The 18,207-nt window shown below is 35.5% G+C and overlaps 1 protein-coding gene across 1 annotated transcript; it reads right to left on the reverse strand.

The window, feature by feature from the left end:
• Positions 1 to 251: 251 nt before the first annotated feature.
• Positions 252 to 8,869, reverse strand: csf1a (colony stimulating factor 1a (macrophage)). The gene is made up of 10 exons (XM_053653572.1): positions 8,832 to 8,869; positions 8,594 to 8,703; positions 6,190 to 6,303; positions 5,865 to 5,927; positions 5,052 to 5,222; positions 3,631 to 3,820; positions 2,405 to 3,169; positions 1,640 to 1,824; positions 1,389 to 1,442; positions 252 to 815 (listed from the first exon to the last, which is right to left on the reverse strand). The coding sequence occupies exons 2-9, from the start codon at positions 8,624 to 8,626 to the stop codon at positions 1,401 to 1,403; spliced, it is 1,563 nt and encodes a 520-aa protein (XP_053509547.1). The 5' UTR covers positions 8,627 to 8,703; positions 8,832 to 8,869; the 3' UTR covers positions 252 to 815; positions 1,389 to 1,400.
• Positions 8,870 to 18,207: the final 9,338 nt, after the last annotated feature.

Below are 18,207 nucleotides of genomic sequence, written 5' to 3' on the forward strand. Positions count from 1 at the left end.
TAATAGACAGCATGAGGAGGTGTGAGGCTAGCGTGCTTAGGAGCGTTCAGTGTAATATCATGATAGTGTGGTTATGCATGTTAAATATAAATTATATGAAATATAATTGACAGTACAGAAGTGATGAGTTTTCATATTATTTTGCATTAAAATTAAGTTCTTTTAATGGGTTGGTCCATTGTCCTACTTGACAGCTTGGTAAACTCAGTACTAAACAAATACATTAGTAAACAACCGACTGAACTGCTTAGTAAAAAGCAGGTGATAATTTTATTATATGTTCGCTTTAACACAATCTCTTGATATAAAATAATCAACAGTAATCATATTTTATTTTGAACATTCCGCATTGTATGTAAAGGTAAAAAAAAAAAAACATTATAAACACAGGTAAAGTGTCCTTCACAACAAGATTTGTGTACGTTTCAGATAAATAACTTTAAAATAATAATATAATATAACAAAATATAATCTACAACACAGCATTTTCTCCCTATCCCAGTCCAATATTACTTTACCTTGAGATAATTAAAATACTTAAAATATTACTTTTGTGTGTGTGTGTGTGTGTGTGTGTGTGTGTGTGTGTGTGTGTGTTTGTGTGTCTGTGTGTGTGTGATCCATTTAACATCTCATGCTTGAAACATCCTTTAACATTAGTCATCTATTATCATTTATGAAAAATGTACATTTTAGTGTTCCACAACATTCACTCAAGCCTGTTACATGAACACATTCATTCCTTTGAAATGATTGGAATATTCCACAAGTCACATGTTCAACAGGAAGTTGCATCATCCAAATTTCCTGAAGATCTAAAGAAAGAGAACTGTTTTGTTATATCATTCTTTTTTCTTTATTTTTTTACTGTAATAGTGACTGATGAAGTGACTTTAAACCCTGTAACCCAAAGGACAGCCTGAAACTAAATTAAAGAAAACGAATATTAAGTAAGTCTTTAGAATGTATTTAATGTCATCTTGCTGATAGCATGTATACATCTACTTGTATTTGCTAATTCATTGCTAAAAAAAAACAACCTTTGCCCCTGTTACTCATTTAAAAGCAAAATTTAGCAATTATTGCCAGAAAGGAAAACTAAATAATAATATTTTCTTTGCCTGAAATGTATTATTTATTTATTTTTTACAGTAATGCTATCTCAGATTCAGTGTTGAAAGAGTTACAAGCACCCCAATCAGGGAATCACGCTAATGAAAAGCAGTGAGTATTTTTTTTCCCCATGAGGATTGCCTGCATACATTTATTAAATGGGCTGCTTGTCATGATAATAGATAAAACAAGAGAGAACAGAGTTGTCCTTTTTTTAAAAAAATAATTCATGCGTAAAATATTTTGCGAAAGAAGGAATATACATAACAACCCACCAGTTGTTTTCTTTAGAAATGTATAATCCTGTCTTCTTGTTGTAGATTGTTGGTCTTTGAACAAACAAACAAAAAAAGCAATTAAAGTGCTGGAAAGGCTTTACATACGGCTAAAATCCACAACGACTCAGAATGAATTACTGTATAAATCTCTGCAAAAATATTGCCTTTCCATTCTACTTCATCTGTAAGTATGCTGATTGATATTCTGTGCATGGCACCACAAAACAAGCAGAAAAGGGAAATCTCACCCGTTGCTGCTTGCAGTAGAAGAGGACAGTGATGAACAGTAGTAATAAGCAAGCAGATGTAATCAGGAACATTGTGTATATAGAGAGATGTATACATTGGAACGCTTTTTCCCCAGAGTGTCTCTTTACAAGATCTTTGGATCTCTGATCTGACCTGTCTTCAGTGCCTTTTTGACATCTGGAATCTGAGAAAGACCAAGAGGTTTTATCTATTTGTTTCCTACATGGAAGTACAACTCTACCAGAAAGGTATCCAAACTTTAGAAAGCTAAGGGTCCTTAAGGAATGCTTTTTTCCTTTTGACTAAGATTCTAAGAGAAGAAGTATATGTCATGTTCAGTTGTATATTTTGTGTTTTAACCATGCACGCTAACAAAAATATTCTTTAAAGGTTCTTTGGAGGTCTCTCTGGAAGAAATTCTAAGTAGAATCCAACACATATCAGGAAAGGTTCCAAGCAAAACATCTTACATAATGTGTTTGGTGCATCTATACAAGTGTTTCTTGTTTTGTTCCTTTCAGGGAACAGTGATAGGCTCTTTTTCCCTTTCAGAAAAAGTTTCAAGTAGAACTTCTTTATGAAGCAAAGAACCCTTAACTATCCAAGGATGAATCGACTTTAAAGAGTGTAGATTTAACATAGCTCATGTTGATCTGAAGAATATCTGTGTCTAATAGCTGTGCCTGTAACTGACCACTTAAAAAGGATTGCTGTCTTGAACATACTGAATGGGTTAGTTATGGCAAATGTTAAATAAACCTCACCATTGCAGTTTGATTCCTTGCTGTTGATGATTTTAAACACATTCCCTGGTACGGACTTGTCTATGTAACGATGCATCTGGAGGTGTGTAGGACTGTTCTGTTCAACATTTTCAACAGTAGGTTTTTCTGTTTCTTCAGGTGTGATGTGAAAGAGTTTGACCTTCTTATTCTTCCTAATTCCTGTGGTTTCAGTAATCCAACTCCAGAGAAGTTCAGAGTAGGAATCAGACAGCATTCCTTGCTCTCTGGTATCTAAAGACCTCTTGGCAAGTCCTAGTACTGGGTCCCTTTCAGCGCTCCCTTTTAGTGGTGCATTTCTTTTTTCAGAGGGCTGTGATGTTGCTGATTGAAGAAGAGTTCTTTTTGGCATGCTTGGTAAATCACTTGAGGATGCAGTGGGAGAGGACACAACTGATTGTGGCTCACTTCCCAAAGCTACATAAGAATCATTGCTGTTATCTATCAAATTTGGAGTGGTGGAAGTAATGAAGTTTGCAGAACGTTGTTCGATAAAGAGTTCATTTTTAGTGTACAGCCCAGTAAAAGGATCATGACCTGATGAAATTGCAGAAATCTGATTCTGAACTGAGTTTGGTGCTTCATCTTTGACTGCAGGTTCAGGTGCTCTAGATCCTTCATTCTTGTTCCTGAAGATATATGCACCTGATTTGGTGTGGGGAGATGCAGGTGATGCAGTTGGAGTAGATCTGGTGAACATAAATGACTTCAAAGGGTGACGGCAAGAGCACTGGCACTCTGGGGTACCTAAAACCAAACAAAAAGACTGTGTTATGTGTGCATATCTTTGTCTGGTATTATATGCCAGTTACTTTAAATAACAGAATCATAAAATGGTAAATGGCGCACTTATATAGCGCTTTTATCCAAAACGCTTTACACTGTATCTCATTCACCCATTCACACACCACTGGTAGCAGAGCTGCCATGCAAGGTGCTAACTTGTCATTGGGAGCAACTTGGGGTTCAGTGTCTTGCCAAAGGACACTTCGGCATGTGGAGTCATGTGGGCCAGGAATCGAACCGCCAACCCTAGGATTAGTGGACAACCTGCTCTACCACCTGAGCCACAGCCGCCATCATAGGCAATGTTATAGGAAATGTGTTTATTTATTTAATGTGATGTCATAAACTAACACAATGCAGCATGTCTACCAATAAAGTATTTGGATTGTTTATTCAATTTGGATCGTGCTTATCCAGGTTACCTGTCGTTTGGGTGTGAAGTGCAGTGGTGGATTCTGGAAAGTTATTTGCGTATTCATCCTCACAGTTCCAGTTCACAGGTTTGTCATTTTTACTCATCAGCCTTTTGTACATCTGAAATACCTCCTCTGTTTTTTGTAGACCCTCCCTGGGCAAAGATATGTACAGTCTTTCAAACTGCACTGGATTTTCCTGAGTAGAGTACAAAAGAGCAATTCAGTTATGAGTTTCACTTAAAGATAATAAATACAGAGCTTTAAAAGCTTGTTTGGAGCCCATGCTTAAGGGCATAAACCTGGAATCTGGAAAGGCACCAAATGCTCTGTTAATATCTTTGGCCTAACCTATCTGTAGTCAAAGTTTATTTAAGCTACTCTATTTTTGTGAACCGTTTTGGTGAATAACCCTATGTCAAAATTTCCAGTTATTACAAGTCATATTGCTCCCATGAAATCCACAAATATAAATTAGCATTTCAAATGGATTTTTAACAAATATTTACCGATTTTCAGTATTATCATACTTTGAGATCAAATAATTGAAAAAAACAGTAACATTTTACTAAAGGGTGCTGTTCATAATGCTACAGTAACAACTACCTAAACCATTTATGACATTTGACATAAACCTACACAAACATTTATAAATGTTTATTCAAATTAGTGTCAGCCAACACTGCTTCCCCTCAATTTTGGAGTCAAGTTTACATAAAACTTCAGTTAAGCAATAGATTTTTGTTGACAATATGGCACTATGGCACTTGAATAAAAAAATAATAATTATAACTCATAAATCATAAACACCCTGACCCACAACAGCAAGCCACATTCAGCCTAGAAAGTATTATATCACAGAAAGTATCAATATGTGTCAATATGACATGACACAGGCAGTCGATCAGATATGTGATACAAACAAAGACCACGTTCATTAAAATGTGATGCATTTACGTGATGCATGCGATTAGCATTTTATCTGTGATGTGAATTCGAGGGACATAGTGGTAGGGTGATGGTGACACCCCAGGTACGTTACCCATTAGTAAAATGTTACCAAAAACATTACCACAAAGCAGCTTTACAGAAATCCAGATGTAGTTTTATACTGTATTTAGATCCCTAATTAGCAAATGAGAGGTAACACTGGCAAGGGGAAAAAAAATCCCTGACATGACATGCAGAAGAAAGATAGGGTAAGAGGAGCATGTTATATGATCAAAACTTTTCTTATTACTTCATCCATGCAATCTATAACATTTGACATTCCGTTGATTATTTGAAAATTATGTTTATAATATCTTGATATTTCCTATTAATTTGCCAGAGGCAGTTTCACAAATCTCAGGGATCCTTTAAGTGAAATTTCATATTAAAACATTTATCTTACAATGAAATATTTAGAAGCAATCAAATTTAAATATTACCTCAAGTTCTTCGTTGATAGGAGGGATGCATTTCTCAGAATAAATGTTGTAGATCAAGTCCTTTAGTGAGCTTGTGTAGTGATAGTTATCAGAACCCTTTTCATATGTGAAGTGTGTGTTCAAAAGGTCCAGGATGTGAGGGAATGCTGCTTTAATGTAACAGACTTCACTCTGCAAAGATAAAATAAGAATATGGAAGAGATTTGATTATTTCTTACTCACTACCGTTTGCTGTCCACCAATCTACTATATTAAAGGTTTAAAAATTCTTAAAATCATCTTTTTACTTAGGTTCCACTATGGGCTTCAGGTTCCACTATGAAATTTCCTTCTAAAGGCAAACAATAATGCTGTTAACACTTTGCTTGTCATTGCATTGTCATTCCTTTTAAATATTAAATTTTTATATAGTAGGCTATGCTTTTAGACTTTAAAAGGCTTTGGAACAGGCAGGTTTTAAGTATTAGGATTGTTTTCCTAGGACTGTTTTTACTGTAGTTGTTGTCAATAATATAATTTGTAATGAAAATTATTGGAATAAATTAGAAAAGTATGCAAACTAGAAGCATTTTCATTAGTGGTCTCAGACTTTTGGACCCCCAATGTAATGTATATACAGGTTTTACAGTAACCATCAGGCAAGTGAAAGCTCCCTGCCCAAAGAGCCCAGTGGTTACCATAAAACCCTATATATATGTGCACTACATTTTACACAAGTGATTTATGAAAGGCCAATGTCAAAAATGTACTGAGATTTTTGTCTTTAAATAAAACAAAGAATAGAAAAGCTAATGATGAACATGACAAACATACCAGGTTCTGGCGTTTGGTAAACCTATAGGTTATAGAGCAGCCATTTTGGACTTGGTTTATAATCTGAAATTGAAAAATTAGAACAGATATTTAAATACTGGCTGTAGCACACATTCTCAGTTTCTCACAAGGTCAGTGTCCTAGACACATATTAAGTTTAGTTCCACACTCATTTAACTACAAATCATTCATTACATGCTATATAAATTTTACGCTAGTATCATTTTTAATTACATACTATTCATACATTAGAAAATAAATGTTGGTCCTTATAGATCTATAATGTTATAATATAAAACAAATTAAGATTTTATAAAAGCCTTACCAGTTTTCTTAAAATCAGGAGATGTTCCTCAGTCACAGAATGTACACATGGACCAGGTACAGCACCAGAGGCCAAGTGCAAGCACAGGACAAGGCAGGAGCACAGATGCCTTATCTTCAGTCACATATAAAACAATCACATGTGGATGCATTGGAACTTTAACTGTCTTTTCTTTTTGTATATACAGATTGAACAAATTGCTTCAGTCAAGGATTCAAAGTCTGTTTGCTATGTGTTTACTACTTTCAGCAGAACATGGTGAATTAAAAAGCCAAAGCATGGTGTCAAAAAAGCCAAAGCACTCTTTTAAAAGACTCTCTTTTTTTGTCCATGATCAGTGACTTGGACAGAGGTTTTGAGGGGGAAAAAAACTACATTGTATTATTAAATATACATAAAATCATTAAAAATAAAATAAAATCATTAAACATAAAATATATTTTATTTAGGTATATCTCATTACAATTTGTAATTATTGTAAGCCAATATTATTAAAAAAAAATTTTGGTAGAGTAACACAATACCAGTTTGTTAAACCAACACTCCACCATAACCACTGGTGGTCTCAATATCCTGATTCCTAAACAAGCAATTATGAAAACAATATCATGCCTTTGGATGTTTACATTATCCTGCTTTTTCTATGCTTGTTTTTTTTCTTCTTCTTTTTATTGTGATTGTGGAGTATGCCTAATAATGTTCCCCTTTATCCAGTTACCGTCTGCACCATGTAATGAGTTCTTCCATTCCAAACTTGGTAAAGCATATCTTCAGTGACTCACTTTGCGCACAGGGGGATTGTTATGCTGGAACTACTGCATAAGCTACCGCATACAAAGACATGCTATACAATTGTGTGCTTCCAACTTTGTGGCAACAGTTTGGGGAAGATCCACATATGAGAGTAATGGTCAGGTGTCCACATACATTTGTTCACATAGTGTATAACTGCACTTACTCATATTTTGCTCTTGCATCATGATGACAAAAGTAGGGGTCTTTGTCTGTTTAAACACATTCTGCATTGTCAAGTCTTTCTGCATTTATCAGGTCCTGACTTGGACTGTTTATCTGATATGCACTAGATGTTTAATGGACTTTAGTAAATTATTTGAATGTAGGTTGCACTTCTGCTTCAACTAAATGTGTATTTTTGGCCATAGACCCTCAGCATTTACATTTCATGATTGTTACATTATAGTTATAAGCGGGTGTTATATATTTATAATATACATTTTGCACTTATAGCCTACTGTTTTCCTTTGTAGAGGGTAGAGGCATTATGTTCTACTGGAATATACCATAAAGTAATACATTATCATTTTAATATTTTAATAATCGTAAGGCTTTCCAGGTCTTTTTCTAGGTCTAATCTGGAAAAACTTTTGCAATATCACAGTCTAAAACTGGATTTAAAGAGAAGCAAATTAGTAAATGAATCACATGTAAATGAATCATACGTAAATGAATCACATGAAAATGAATCACTTGAATATGAATCACACGAAAATGAATCACATGTAAATGAATCATACGTAAATGAATCACATGTAAATGAATCACGTGTAAATGAATCATATGAAAATGAATAAATAAATTAAAGACGAAAAAAAAAAATTATCGTAAGGCTGATTTGCACCAACACATTAGAATTACTTCTGCACTGAGCCATCTCTTGTGCATGTCTTACTTAAAACATGTTTATTTTACTGTGCATTCTAAAATTGGAGACCAGTTTCCAACATGAAGGGGAACTGCATAACTGTAACAGGTTTCATTTACTGGACTGTTGCATAAAATTGTAACTAATGCCAAAAGAATGAGTCCCATTTTTATTGGTCAAGATTTTCAGACCACATTCTTCTCTGCTTACTGGTGTAGTGTTACTTGAGTTTAGTATACTGACACTAAAGAATGTGTGGGCTGAACACATGTTCTGAGAGTTCTGAGAGTGAAATAGCAGTGAATATTTGCTTGTTCTAACCTTTAACTTTGCATCCTGCATATCTCTCTCTCTCTCTCTCTCTCTCTCTCTCTTTCCTATCTTATATTCAGTCAAAAATGATCCCTTTCTTTGGAAACAATCCATTATGAATTCTGTTTAAATTAAAATGTATTTGAATTTGGTGAAGAATTGGTTAAAAGTAGGTGGAATTACTTACATTAATAGTGTAATAGGTGCTAGAAATGAATGTCATAATCTTTCTATCTTAAACTTTGAGATTTTTAAAACATATATAACAGTCTTGAAAGAAAGGCATATGCTCTATATTCATTATAGAATTAACAATATTCAATATACATTGAGAGGAATATTAAATTACATAGAGCATAAAAACTTTTCTGGTCCAACATACAGTATATAACACACCATTATAGAGTAACGTTTCAACTGTAAACTTACCTTGGCCTTGTGGGCTGTTGTGTGTGTGTTCATCTGGCTAGCTTAGGCAAGGAGAAATGAGCAAAGTCCACATTTAGATACATTGGAGTTCCTTTGCATTTCTTCTTTGTCTGGGAGAAAAAAGCAAGTCACAGTTAGGATCCTCACAGCTAAAAAAGATTTTGTTAAATAATTTCAGTTATTTAACAAGTCTAAACAATGTTATATATTTTATAAATTATAAAGAGTGCATCTTCACCTGAAAGGATGAATATGTGAAAAGACTTGTGCTCCCTGCAGCACTAGTAAACTATGTGCTGCTGAGTCCCTCCCACCCTCCTCTTTTCTTGACATCATGTATTTTACGAGAAATCATTCTCTGCAGGAAATTCACACTGATGGATAACATTTTTAATGCAATGAATTAGTGCTGAAGTGACTAAGCAAAAATCAGTGCAAACCTTTGGGAGACCCAGAGTATCACAAATGTGAAAATAAATAAAGAAATAAATAAATAATTCACACTGCAGGAATAATATCTCTTTCTGTTTTAATGCATATTTGTAACAGAGAGGAAACTGAAGAGCAGCTGATACAATAAAAGAGATTTATCCAGACTTTTTTTTTTTTTTCCAAGAAATATCATTATGGATGGCTGGGTTCAGAGGACAAGCAAAAAAAAAAAAAAAAAAAAAAAAAAAAAAAAATATATATATATATATATATATATATATATATATATATATATATATATATATATATATATACACCAAGTGTTAAAAGGATACTCAGTATGATCATATTATGAATAAGAGTCCTGGGATGATTACAGAAGAGTCTTATTAATTACAGCATCAGTTCTTAGATGCAAGGATCAGCTATCCAGGTAACATTATATACTGAAGCAAGCGAGAGATGTGGGAATATATAGTTTTTAGGAAGTGCAGACATTTAGGATGTTCATGTGTGAACATACACAACAACAAAAAGTGAGTCACAAGTACAGACGCTCCAAGCACAAGTAGAGCATCAGGATGAATCCGGCCAATCCGGAGGGTGAGAGTCTGGGTGACGCTGGGCATGAAATAAGGCAGGGGTTCCCAAACAACCCAAAATGGACCTTATGAATTTTCTGCAACCCCAAGCCTTGACCACACTGCTTTTTTTAATTCCAGATTTGAAATTTATGGCTAGTGTAACATTTGAACATTTTATTGTTACTAACATGCATATGTGTAATGTAAGAGACAAAAAAAAAAAAAAGAATATCCCTTGGACTTACTTACCAGTCTGTGGGAAGTGTATTATTATAGGAAAATAATCCATACCAGGGTGGTGATACGGCCCAACAGAAGTAGAGTGGTTTAGCGATTTCATGCAATAATGTTTTTCATGAAGCAAAAAGTTTTGCGAAAGCTTATGACAAAGCTGATTGTTCTCATAAGCTATGTCTCAAATCATAAACTTTGACCTTACTGTACATTCAACATATTTAGTAATCTAGATGATCTAGAAGTCTGGTACATACAACTGCAATTCCAAAAAAGTCGGGACACTGTGTAAAATGTAAATAAAAACAGAATACGATGATTTGCAAATCTCATAAACCACAAGTTATTAACAATAGAACATAGAAAATGTTTAAACTGAGTAAATGTACCATTTTAAGAAAAAAAAAAAAAAAAACAAGATAGTTTTGAATTTGATGGCCACAACATGTCTCAAAAAAGCTGGGACACAGCAACAAAAGGCTGGAAAAGTAAGTGTTGCTAAAAAGAAACAGCTTGAGCTTAATTGGCAACAGGTCAGTAACATGATTGGGTATAAAAAGAGTATCTTAGTTTGTAAATCAAACAATTCCACCTAGGGTCATGACCCCTAGTTTGGGAAAACCTGAAATAAGACCATAAAGATTTCACTCCAGGTCCACAATTGTTTTTTGTCCAGTCATGCTCAATATGAGCTCTGCTGGTCAAAAATGAAGAAACAAAATGGATTCAATCCTACTGTAAACATTTTCACAGTAATGGAGAAAATAAGGAGTATTGCATAAGGAAACACAGATATTTAATAGGAGATATGTCACATCTCTCTGGGAAAAGATGAATACACACTGGAGCAGCTCATAACAAAGGTCGGTTACCAGTAGGTCTTCCTGTAAGGGAAGGGCTTCACACACACACACACACACACACACACACACACACACACAAATTTTCTCAAGAGTTTGGAACAATTGACTCAAATTTTTCCAGATGAGAGAATCATTGTTCCAGTGTTGCTGAAAGAGAAAGAAGGACCACGCCTATCGAGTCATGTGCTTATTCAGTGTAAAAGACTTCAGAGATAGATGATTTAATCTCATATCTATTCACATGATTCTGAACATCAACTCTCTTAACAGGCAGCCAGTGACATGATATTTATTCATTGTCTCAAGTTTAGGGAGCCTACACAGTTGAGGAATGGGGTCATATTAGTAGTCGCTTTTTTCAGCTGAAATTAGTGATGCATTTATTATTAGACACGCAGTCCAAGATCCTTATGAGATGATTCATTCAGCACATTAGCACTTTATTGGGTTTTCATTAAATGCACTTAGTTGGAACTCATTGAATATGGATGGAAATTGTTAAAATTGTTCTGTAATAAGTTCCACCACAACATTATACATTATTAAACTTCAAGAGATAGAGAAAAAAGATTTAGTTGGTTAGTAAATGACTGTTTAACAGGAATGAACTTTTCTTGCAGACATTCCATGATATTTAATGTAGCAATGAAGATATGAAGATTAGAAAGCATGATGTGGGATTCATCAATAACTAAACATTTGAAAACACTGACAAATTGCTGTGGTAAAAGCAGAATCACACATTTAATACTTTGCTGTTATACACCAATCAGACATAACATTAAAACCACAGACAGGTGAAGTGAGTAACATTGATTATCACATTGCAATGGTATCTGTCAAGGGGTGGGAAGACTTGGTCAGAGCGTCTCCAAAACAGCAGATCTTGTGGAGTGTTCCTGGTATGCAGTGGTTAGTACCCATCAAAAGTGGTCCAAGGAAGGACAACTGGTGAACCAGCAACAGGGTCAAAGGTGGCCAAGGCTCACTGATGCATGTAGGGAGTGAAGGCTAGCCCGTCTGGTCTGATTTCACAGAAGAGCTATTGTAGCACAAATTGCTGAAAAAGTTAATGCTGGCTATGATAGAAAGGTGTCACACATTACAGCTTGCTGTGTTTGTGGCTGTGTAGCGGTAGATCACTGCTGACCTCTGTCCACCACTGAAAGCTCCTACAATGGGCACATGAGCATCAGAACTGGACCATGGAGCAATGAAGAAGGTGGCCTGGTCTGATGAATCACGTTTTCTTTTACATCATGTGGATGGCCGGGTGCGTGTGTGTCGCTTACCTGGGGAAGAGATGGCAGCAGGATGAACTATGGGAAGAAATATCACCAATTTGTAACTGTTACAGGTAATATGGTTCCTTTAAGTTTTTTTAACATGGGAAAGTCTTCACTGCAGAGGGCTTTGTGCAGTTTTTGGTAACATGACAAGCTGCATTTTTTTTTTGTCTTATTAAAGTTAGGAGAGGGAACAAATGTTTATAATGGCTTTAACATAAGTGTGTCACGAGTTCCTGTTTAAGCAGCGCGCTGTGGCGCATGTGAGCGCGCGTGCACGAGCAGGTGCGCGAGCACCTGCTTTTCCCTTGTGGACAATCGTGACATTTCGACACGTGCATTTGTTTATGTTTCTGTTATGTCTCCTCCCCGTTCTGTCATTGGCTATTGTTTCACGTGTGTCTGAATTGCCCTCAGCCGTCAGCTATTACGACGCTGAGTAGGTTTGTATAAATACCGCGCGCCTCACAGCACACAGCGCGGAATATTGAATGAGTTAGTCACTTAGTTTAGAGGCCTCACGATAGAGAACCATAGTCTTAGTTCATGTCATGGTTCAGGTTCAGGTTCGTTAGTTAGTTTTGTTCACGCTGGTTTCTCCGCTACCAGTCCCGCGCTGTTGTTCATGTTTCTTGTTTTATTCCTCGACACTGTATTTCCGTGACCGCGACCTTGATTCCTGCCTCGCCCCTTTATGCCTGTTTGCCGATCGCCTGAACTTTTCATGTTACTGGATTACGTTTGTGGGTCACGTTTTGGGTTTGTCTGCCTGTCTCTCTCTTAAATAAAACTGTTCATACTGCACTTGCATCCTACCTTATCTCCGTTACCTCACGATACGTGACAGTGATAACAGGAATTAACTTGTTTCAAAGACATTCCATAACATTAAAAGTAACAGAATATGGATAAAATGTACATGTCATTGTTTAATAAATAGAATATATTATCATTAATAAACTACTGTGCATAAAACACTTCTGGATATGCTGCTTTTGGAAAATAATTTCAGGTGGTAACAGTAACTCCACGTCACATCAGGCCACATTGCACCAACCCGTCATTGATTATTTTCTTACAACAGCACTCCCCATCATGCTTTATTCCTAATGCATCAAATTTACTTGTAGAAGAGTTCAGTCAGTGAGCTCCTGTTTACTTTTTTACACTCTTCGAAAAAAGGTTCCAACTAGCACTTTAATGGTTCTTCAGTTTGTCTCTTTTGGGTACAGTTCAAGTATCTGTGAAGATCTCTACAAACCTTTTAGAAAAGGTTTCAATTAGCATCCATTTAGAAAGCTAGAAGGAATAGCTAATCAAATAAGTCTTAAGGAATATATTTTGTAGAATTAAGCTGGGTGTTGGAGAGAGGTGTAGGATGAACGTGAATACTCAAAGTGTGTTTTATAGGGTTAGTCTGAGAATAGTACATTACACAGGTGAGAAAACAGACTGCTAACAACAGAGCAATACAGACTTTATGAAGAAACTAAACAAATAGAACAGTGTCAAAACTGAGACTAGAAAAGGAGAAGCTGAGAAGTGTTTACACATACAATTTTTCACCCAAATCACTGGGGAAACAAAGTAGAATAAAATGTATTATCCCAAAGTCAAAATAAGGCAGTTTATTTGAACAGTAACTACCATATTTCAGGATCTATTTATTATCAATTTAGTCTCTGGCAATCATATACATACAACATAATGAGTATATACTGTAGCATGAAATTCATTTTACAGCTTCAAATGGGTTTACAGTAAATGTTAAAAGATGGGAGTGTGCTAGAACATGAGCTGACACCATCGGCTGCTTTCCCAGAATCAATAAATGGTTGTATGACTAATGTTAAAGTCATGTGCAGTGTCACTCTGAAAATTTGTGCTCTTACAACTATGTGCTACAAAATCACTAGAACTAATTTGAGTACAGGTTCACTTTGCTAGTTTACATTAGATGAACACTATTAATTAAATGCTGGTGATTTTTTTTGTGGTTACACTGTTTCAAAGTTTCATATTAGTTCACATCCTTATTTTATATCTATTAAATATATTTTTTAAATTAAATATTATTTCTAATAAAGCACAATTCAATACCTTTAATGTAATAATTATTCTGAAATGCTCTGAAAAAGAAAAAAAACTGAATATTTATGCAGAGTTGATTTGAATCCTGCTTATTATTGTTTTGTAAATAATGAATAATTAGCCTACATACTGTGCATTACATTGAATGGGATGATTGTGTTTTTGCATTGGATTTCTAGCACACAGATGTTCTTTCAGTATCAAGCTAGGATCTTTATAGAGGAATGTATTTGGTAAGAGAGCAAGCATGGCACCACCATTCTCCATTTCACATTTCACTTGCTTTTCAGAACCAGTGCAAAAAGTTAACTATATGCTGATAATATTATTATCATAATTATTAACAAATTCTTTTAAGTCTTTTAAGTAAATCTCTACTAATTTTTACTGTTGTTAAAATAGGGTAAGATTTTCCATCCTATGTTATAGTTCTATCCCAAACACACCTCCACCCTTTTGAGTGTAAAAACAGTGTTTTCCAATCTTATTTACTGTCTTATTTACTAGAACAGGACTATGAAATTCACTCCTTTACAGGGTCAGTAAACTTTCTATAGGCTTAAATTCTTAAGACCTCATTTATAAACATTGTGTATGCACAACACATGTCTTGAAATTTTTATATGCCAATTGTCATGTACACAATGCGGTCTATAAAACCGTGGGGCCAAATGGTGGCTTGTAGTCTTAAGTGAGTGATAACAGCTATTTTAAGTGATTTTTAAAACAAAACTTTTAACAAAAATTCCTATATAACCTAAATGTAAAGAAAAAAATCAGAGCACAGCCTTGTCTCTCCAGTTCTATGTTGCCTAAAAATAACAACCAGAGCAGGTCATGAGGCTTTTGCGCATATTTGCAAACAAAGCAAGACCCAGATGACATATATTACTGTAGCCTCATGGCCATAAAACACAAACCTCAAGAAATGAACTCAATATACTTAACTTAATCCAGGTTAAAGTGTAAACTTAACCTCATGAAACTTTTTGTTTCCATGCAACTTTTTTGATGTTTAAAGTCATTGCAGAGTTTCCACAGATATCAGGGGCTGCTACTTACAGATACCAAGAAGGAATTAAAATGCATATTACATTGGTCTCTTAAGATTTATAATGTTGGGAAAATTATACACTAACCAAAATGAGTTACTGTATCTATGCCTACATTCACACCACTAATTTTCTCATTCTCATTCTCATTCTGGTCCATCCCTCTTTGTCACATACACCCACACACCTGCAGTCTACATATTTGTGGCTGCAGTTTCAGAGTAACCCATACAGTCTTTCTTTTTTATAATATGACTCAGAAACAGGATGTTTTGGCAAATCTTCATCAGCTCTGCTAGCTAAGTGATTCTGAGGGTGTAGGAGGTGAAATTGGGATGTTAAAGACACTAAAATCACAGAACCTAAAAGATTAGTGTTTGTCATGCATAACTCCTTATATATCACCTTTAATAGCAATGAACATATGAAGCTGTAAGTAAAATAGCTCATCTACACCCACAGCAACACTGCTGGTGTCTCCTCCTACAGCCTTGGAAGCATCTGTCTTCCATAGCTATTTCTCTGGAAAATTTATGAACCATTCCTATGTACCTTATCATAAAGTTGAGGCCAAAAGGTTACATACAACTAGGTGAAATACATTAAAACCCAATTTTTCACAACTCCACACATTCCATGTTATCATACATTTCTTGTTTTAAGTCAGTTAGAGTATCTTTTTTTAGAATAATTTTTTAAATGACCTCTTATGGAAATAGAAAAGTTTCTATCTCCATAAGAGGTCATTAAAAATTATAGCAAAGAGAAAGATTTTTTTCAGCTTTTATTCACTGAAAATCAGATTTTCAGTGGGTCAAATGTTTACATATACTTTGTTAGTATTTGGTGGCAATACATAATTTGAATCAAATGGTTTGGGGTACCTTTCCACAAATTTCTCACAATACTTTGCTGGAATTTTTGCCCATTCCTCCTGACAGAACTGATGCAACTCAATCAGTTTTGTGGGCCTCCTTACTCACTCACATTTTTTGTAGTCTATGGGAGTCATGTTAGGCAGGGCTGGAAATTTGGGGACAAGAGAGGGCGGGATGGGACCACAGGGGGACTGAGTCAGGGGATGAATTTCAAGGGGGATGGCAATCCAGTTCAAACTGGCTGCATTTTTGGGGGGAAATGAAGAGGGTTTCCATCTTTTATCCACTCAAAAGCCGATGCATAAACGTAACTCACATAAGTGTAGCAGGGATATTCTGTGTGTTGTTGCACAATGCTGACTTTAGTGATTGTCCATAATACCTACAGGCTGCAGGCAATGAGAATGTTTCTCTATCAGCACGCATCCTCACAGGACAAATCAGACTGCCTCAGGTAACTTAATGGAGCCGAAAACCAGAAAGAGTTACTTTAACAGATGCGATAATAGAAACTTTGATATGGATAAAGCTGCGTGCACATACCTGAAATGATCCAGATTTAATCTATTTTGAATGCTCTTATTTATCTTAATTTGTTTTGACTGTCATAGCTTCCTAAGTATTCTATCCACAGTTACGGTGTCTTCCAATAATATTGGCACCCTTGGTAAATATGAGCAAAGAAGGCTGCGGAAAATTGTCTTTGTTCCAAAATTCACAAAAAATACTCTGCTCTCATGAATATCAAACAATTGCAAACAAAACACAGGTTTATCAAAAAAAAAAAAAAACTTTGTTAAATATAGGTGTGCAACAATTATTGGCACCCCTTTTCATATGAGAAAAATATATTTGAAGTATATTCCCATTGATATTTTACATTTTTTTAGTATACCTGGGTGACTAGGAACAGGAAATTATTCAAGCATGATTTCCTGTTTCACAGGGGTATAAATACAAAGTAACACATAGGCCAAATTCCCTTAGTCATTCATAAAGATGGGTAACGCCAAGGAATATAGCTGTGATGTGCAGCAAAAGATTATTGAGGTTCACAAAATGGGAAGTGTCTATAAGAAAATAGCACATGCATTAAAAATGGCCATTTCCAAAATTAGGGCAATAATTAAGAAGTTCCAGTCAACTGGAAATGTTATGTATCAACCTGGAATTGGACGTGTGTCTATATTGTCTCAATGCACTGTGAAGAGGATAGTTCGAGTGGTCCAAAAATCTCCAAGGATCACAGCTGGAGAATTGCAGAAGTTAGTTGTGTCTTAGGGTCAGAAAGTCTCCAAAACTACAATCCGAAGTCCCCTACATCACCACAAGTTATTTGGAAGGGTTTCAAGAAGAAAGCCTCTACTCTCATCCAAAACAAACTCAGCATTTTCAGTTTGCAAGACATTACTGGAACTTCAAATGGGATCGGGTTCTATGGTCAGACGAAACCAAAATACAGCTTTTTGGCAATAAACACCAAAGGTGGTTTTGGAGCACACAGAGAGTTAGCCATATGGAAAAGTACCTCATGCCCACGGTTAAATTTGGTGGTGGCTCTTTAATGTTTTGGGGCTGTTTTTCTGCCAGAGGACCTGGACATTTTGTTAGGATACATGGACTCTATCAAATATCAACAGCTATTTAAATGAAAAACTGACTGCGTCTGACAGAAAGCTTAAAATAGGCCGTGGTTGGATCTTCCAGCAAGAGAATGATCCAAAACATACATCAAAATCAACAAAAAATGGATTGCTGACCACAAAGGTCCTGCCATGGCCATCCCACTCCCCTGACTTCAAACCCATAGAAAACCTGTGGGGTGAACTGAAGAGGAGAGTCCACCAACGTTTTTGAAGGTCTGGAGAGATTCTGTATGGAGGAATGGTCTCAGATCCCTTGCAATGTATTCTCCAACCTCATCAGGCATTATAGGAGAAGACTCAGAGCTGTTATTTTGACAAAGGGAGGTAGCAAAAAGTATTGACTAAAGGGGTGTCAATAATTGTTGCACACCCATATTTAACAAATATATTTTTAAACCTGTGTTTTGTTTACAATTGTTTGATATACATGAGAGCAGAGTATTTTTGTGAATTTTTTAACAAAAGATCAAAAGTTTAAACAGCAAAGTCAATGTTTCACAGCAGCCTTATTTGCTTATATTTACCAAGGGTGTCAATATTACTGGAGG

Source organism: Ictalurus furcatus, chromosome 21, assembly GCF_023375685.1.
Source record: "Ictalurus furcatus strain D&B chromosome 21, Billie_1.0, whole genome shotgun sequence".
NCBI classification, from domain to species: Eukaryota; Metazoa; Chordata; class Actinopteri; order Siluriformes; family Ictaluridae; genus Ictalurus; species Ictalurus furcatus.

Bases quoted from the DNA above. Each gene is read 5' to 3' on its own strand.
- csf1a (XM_053653572.1), bottom strand. From the start codon at position 8,626: ATGAACACACACACAACAGCCCACAAGGCCAAG. The intron at 3,821-5,051 runs GTAATATTTAAA...TACTCTACTCAG, and splicing joins CTATCAACGAAGAACTTGAG to GAAAATCCAGTGCAGTTTGA. The intron at 3,170-3,630 runs GTAACCTGGATA...GTTTGGTTTTAG, and splicing joins ACTTCACACCCAAACGACAG to GTACCCCAGAGTGCCAGTGC.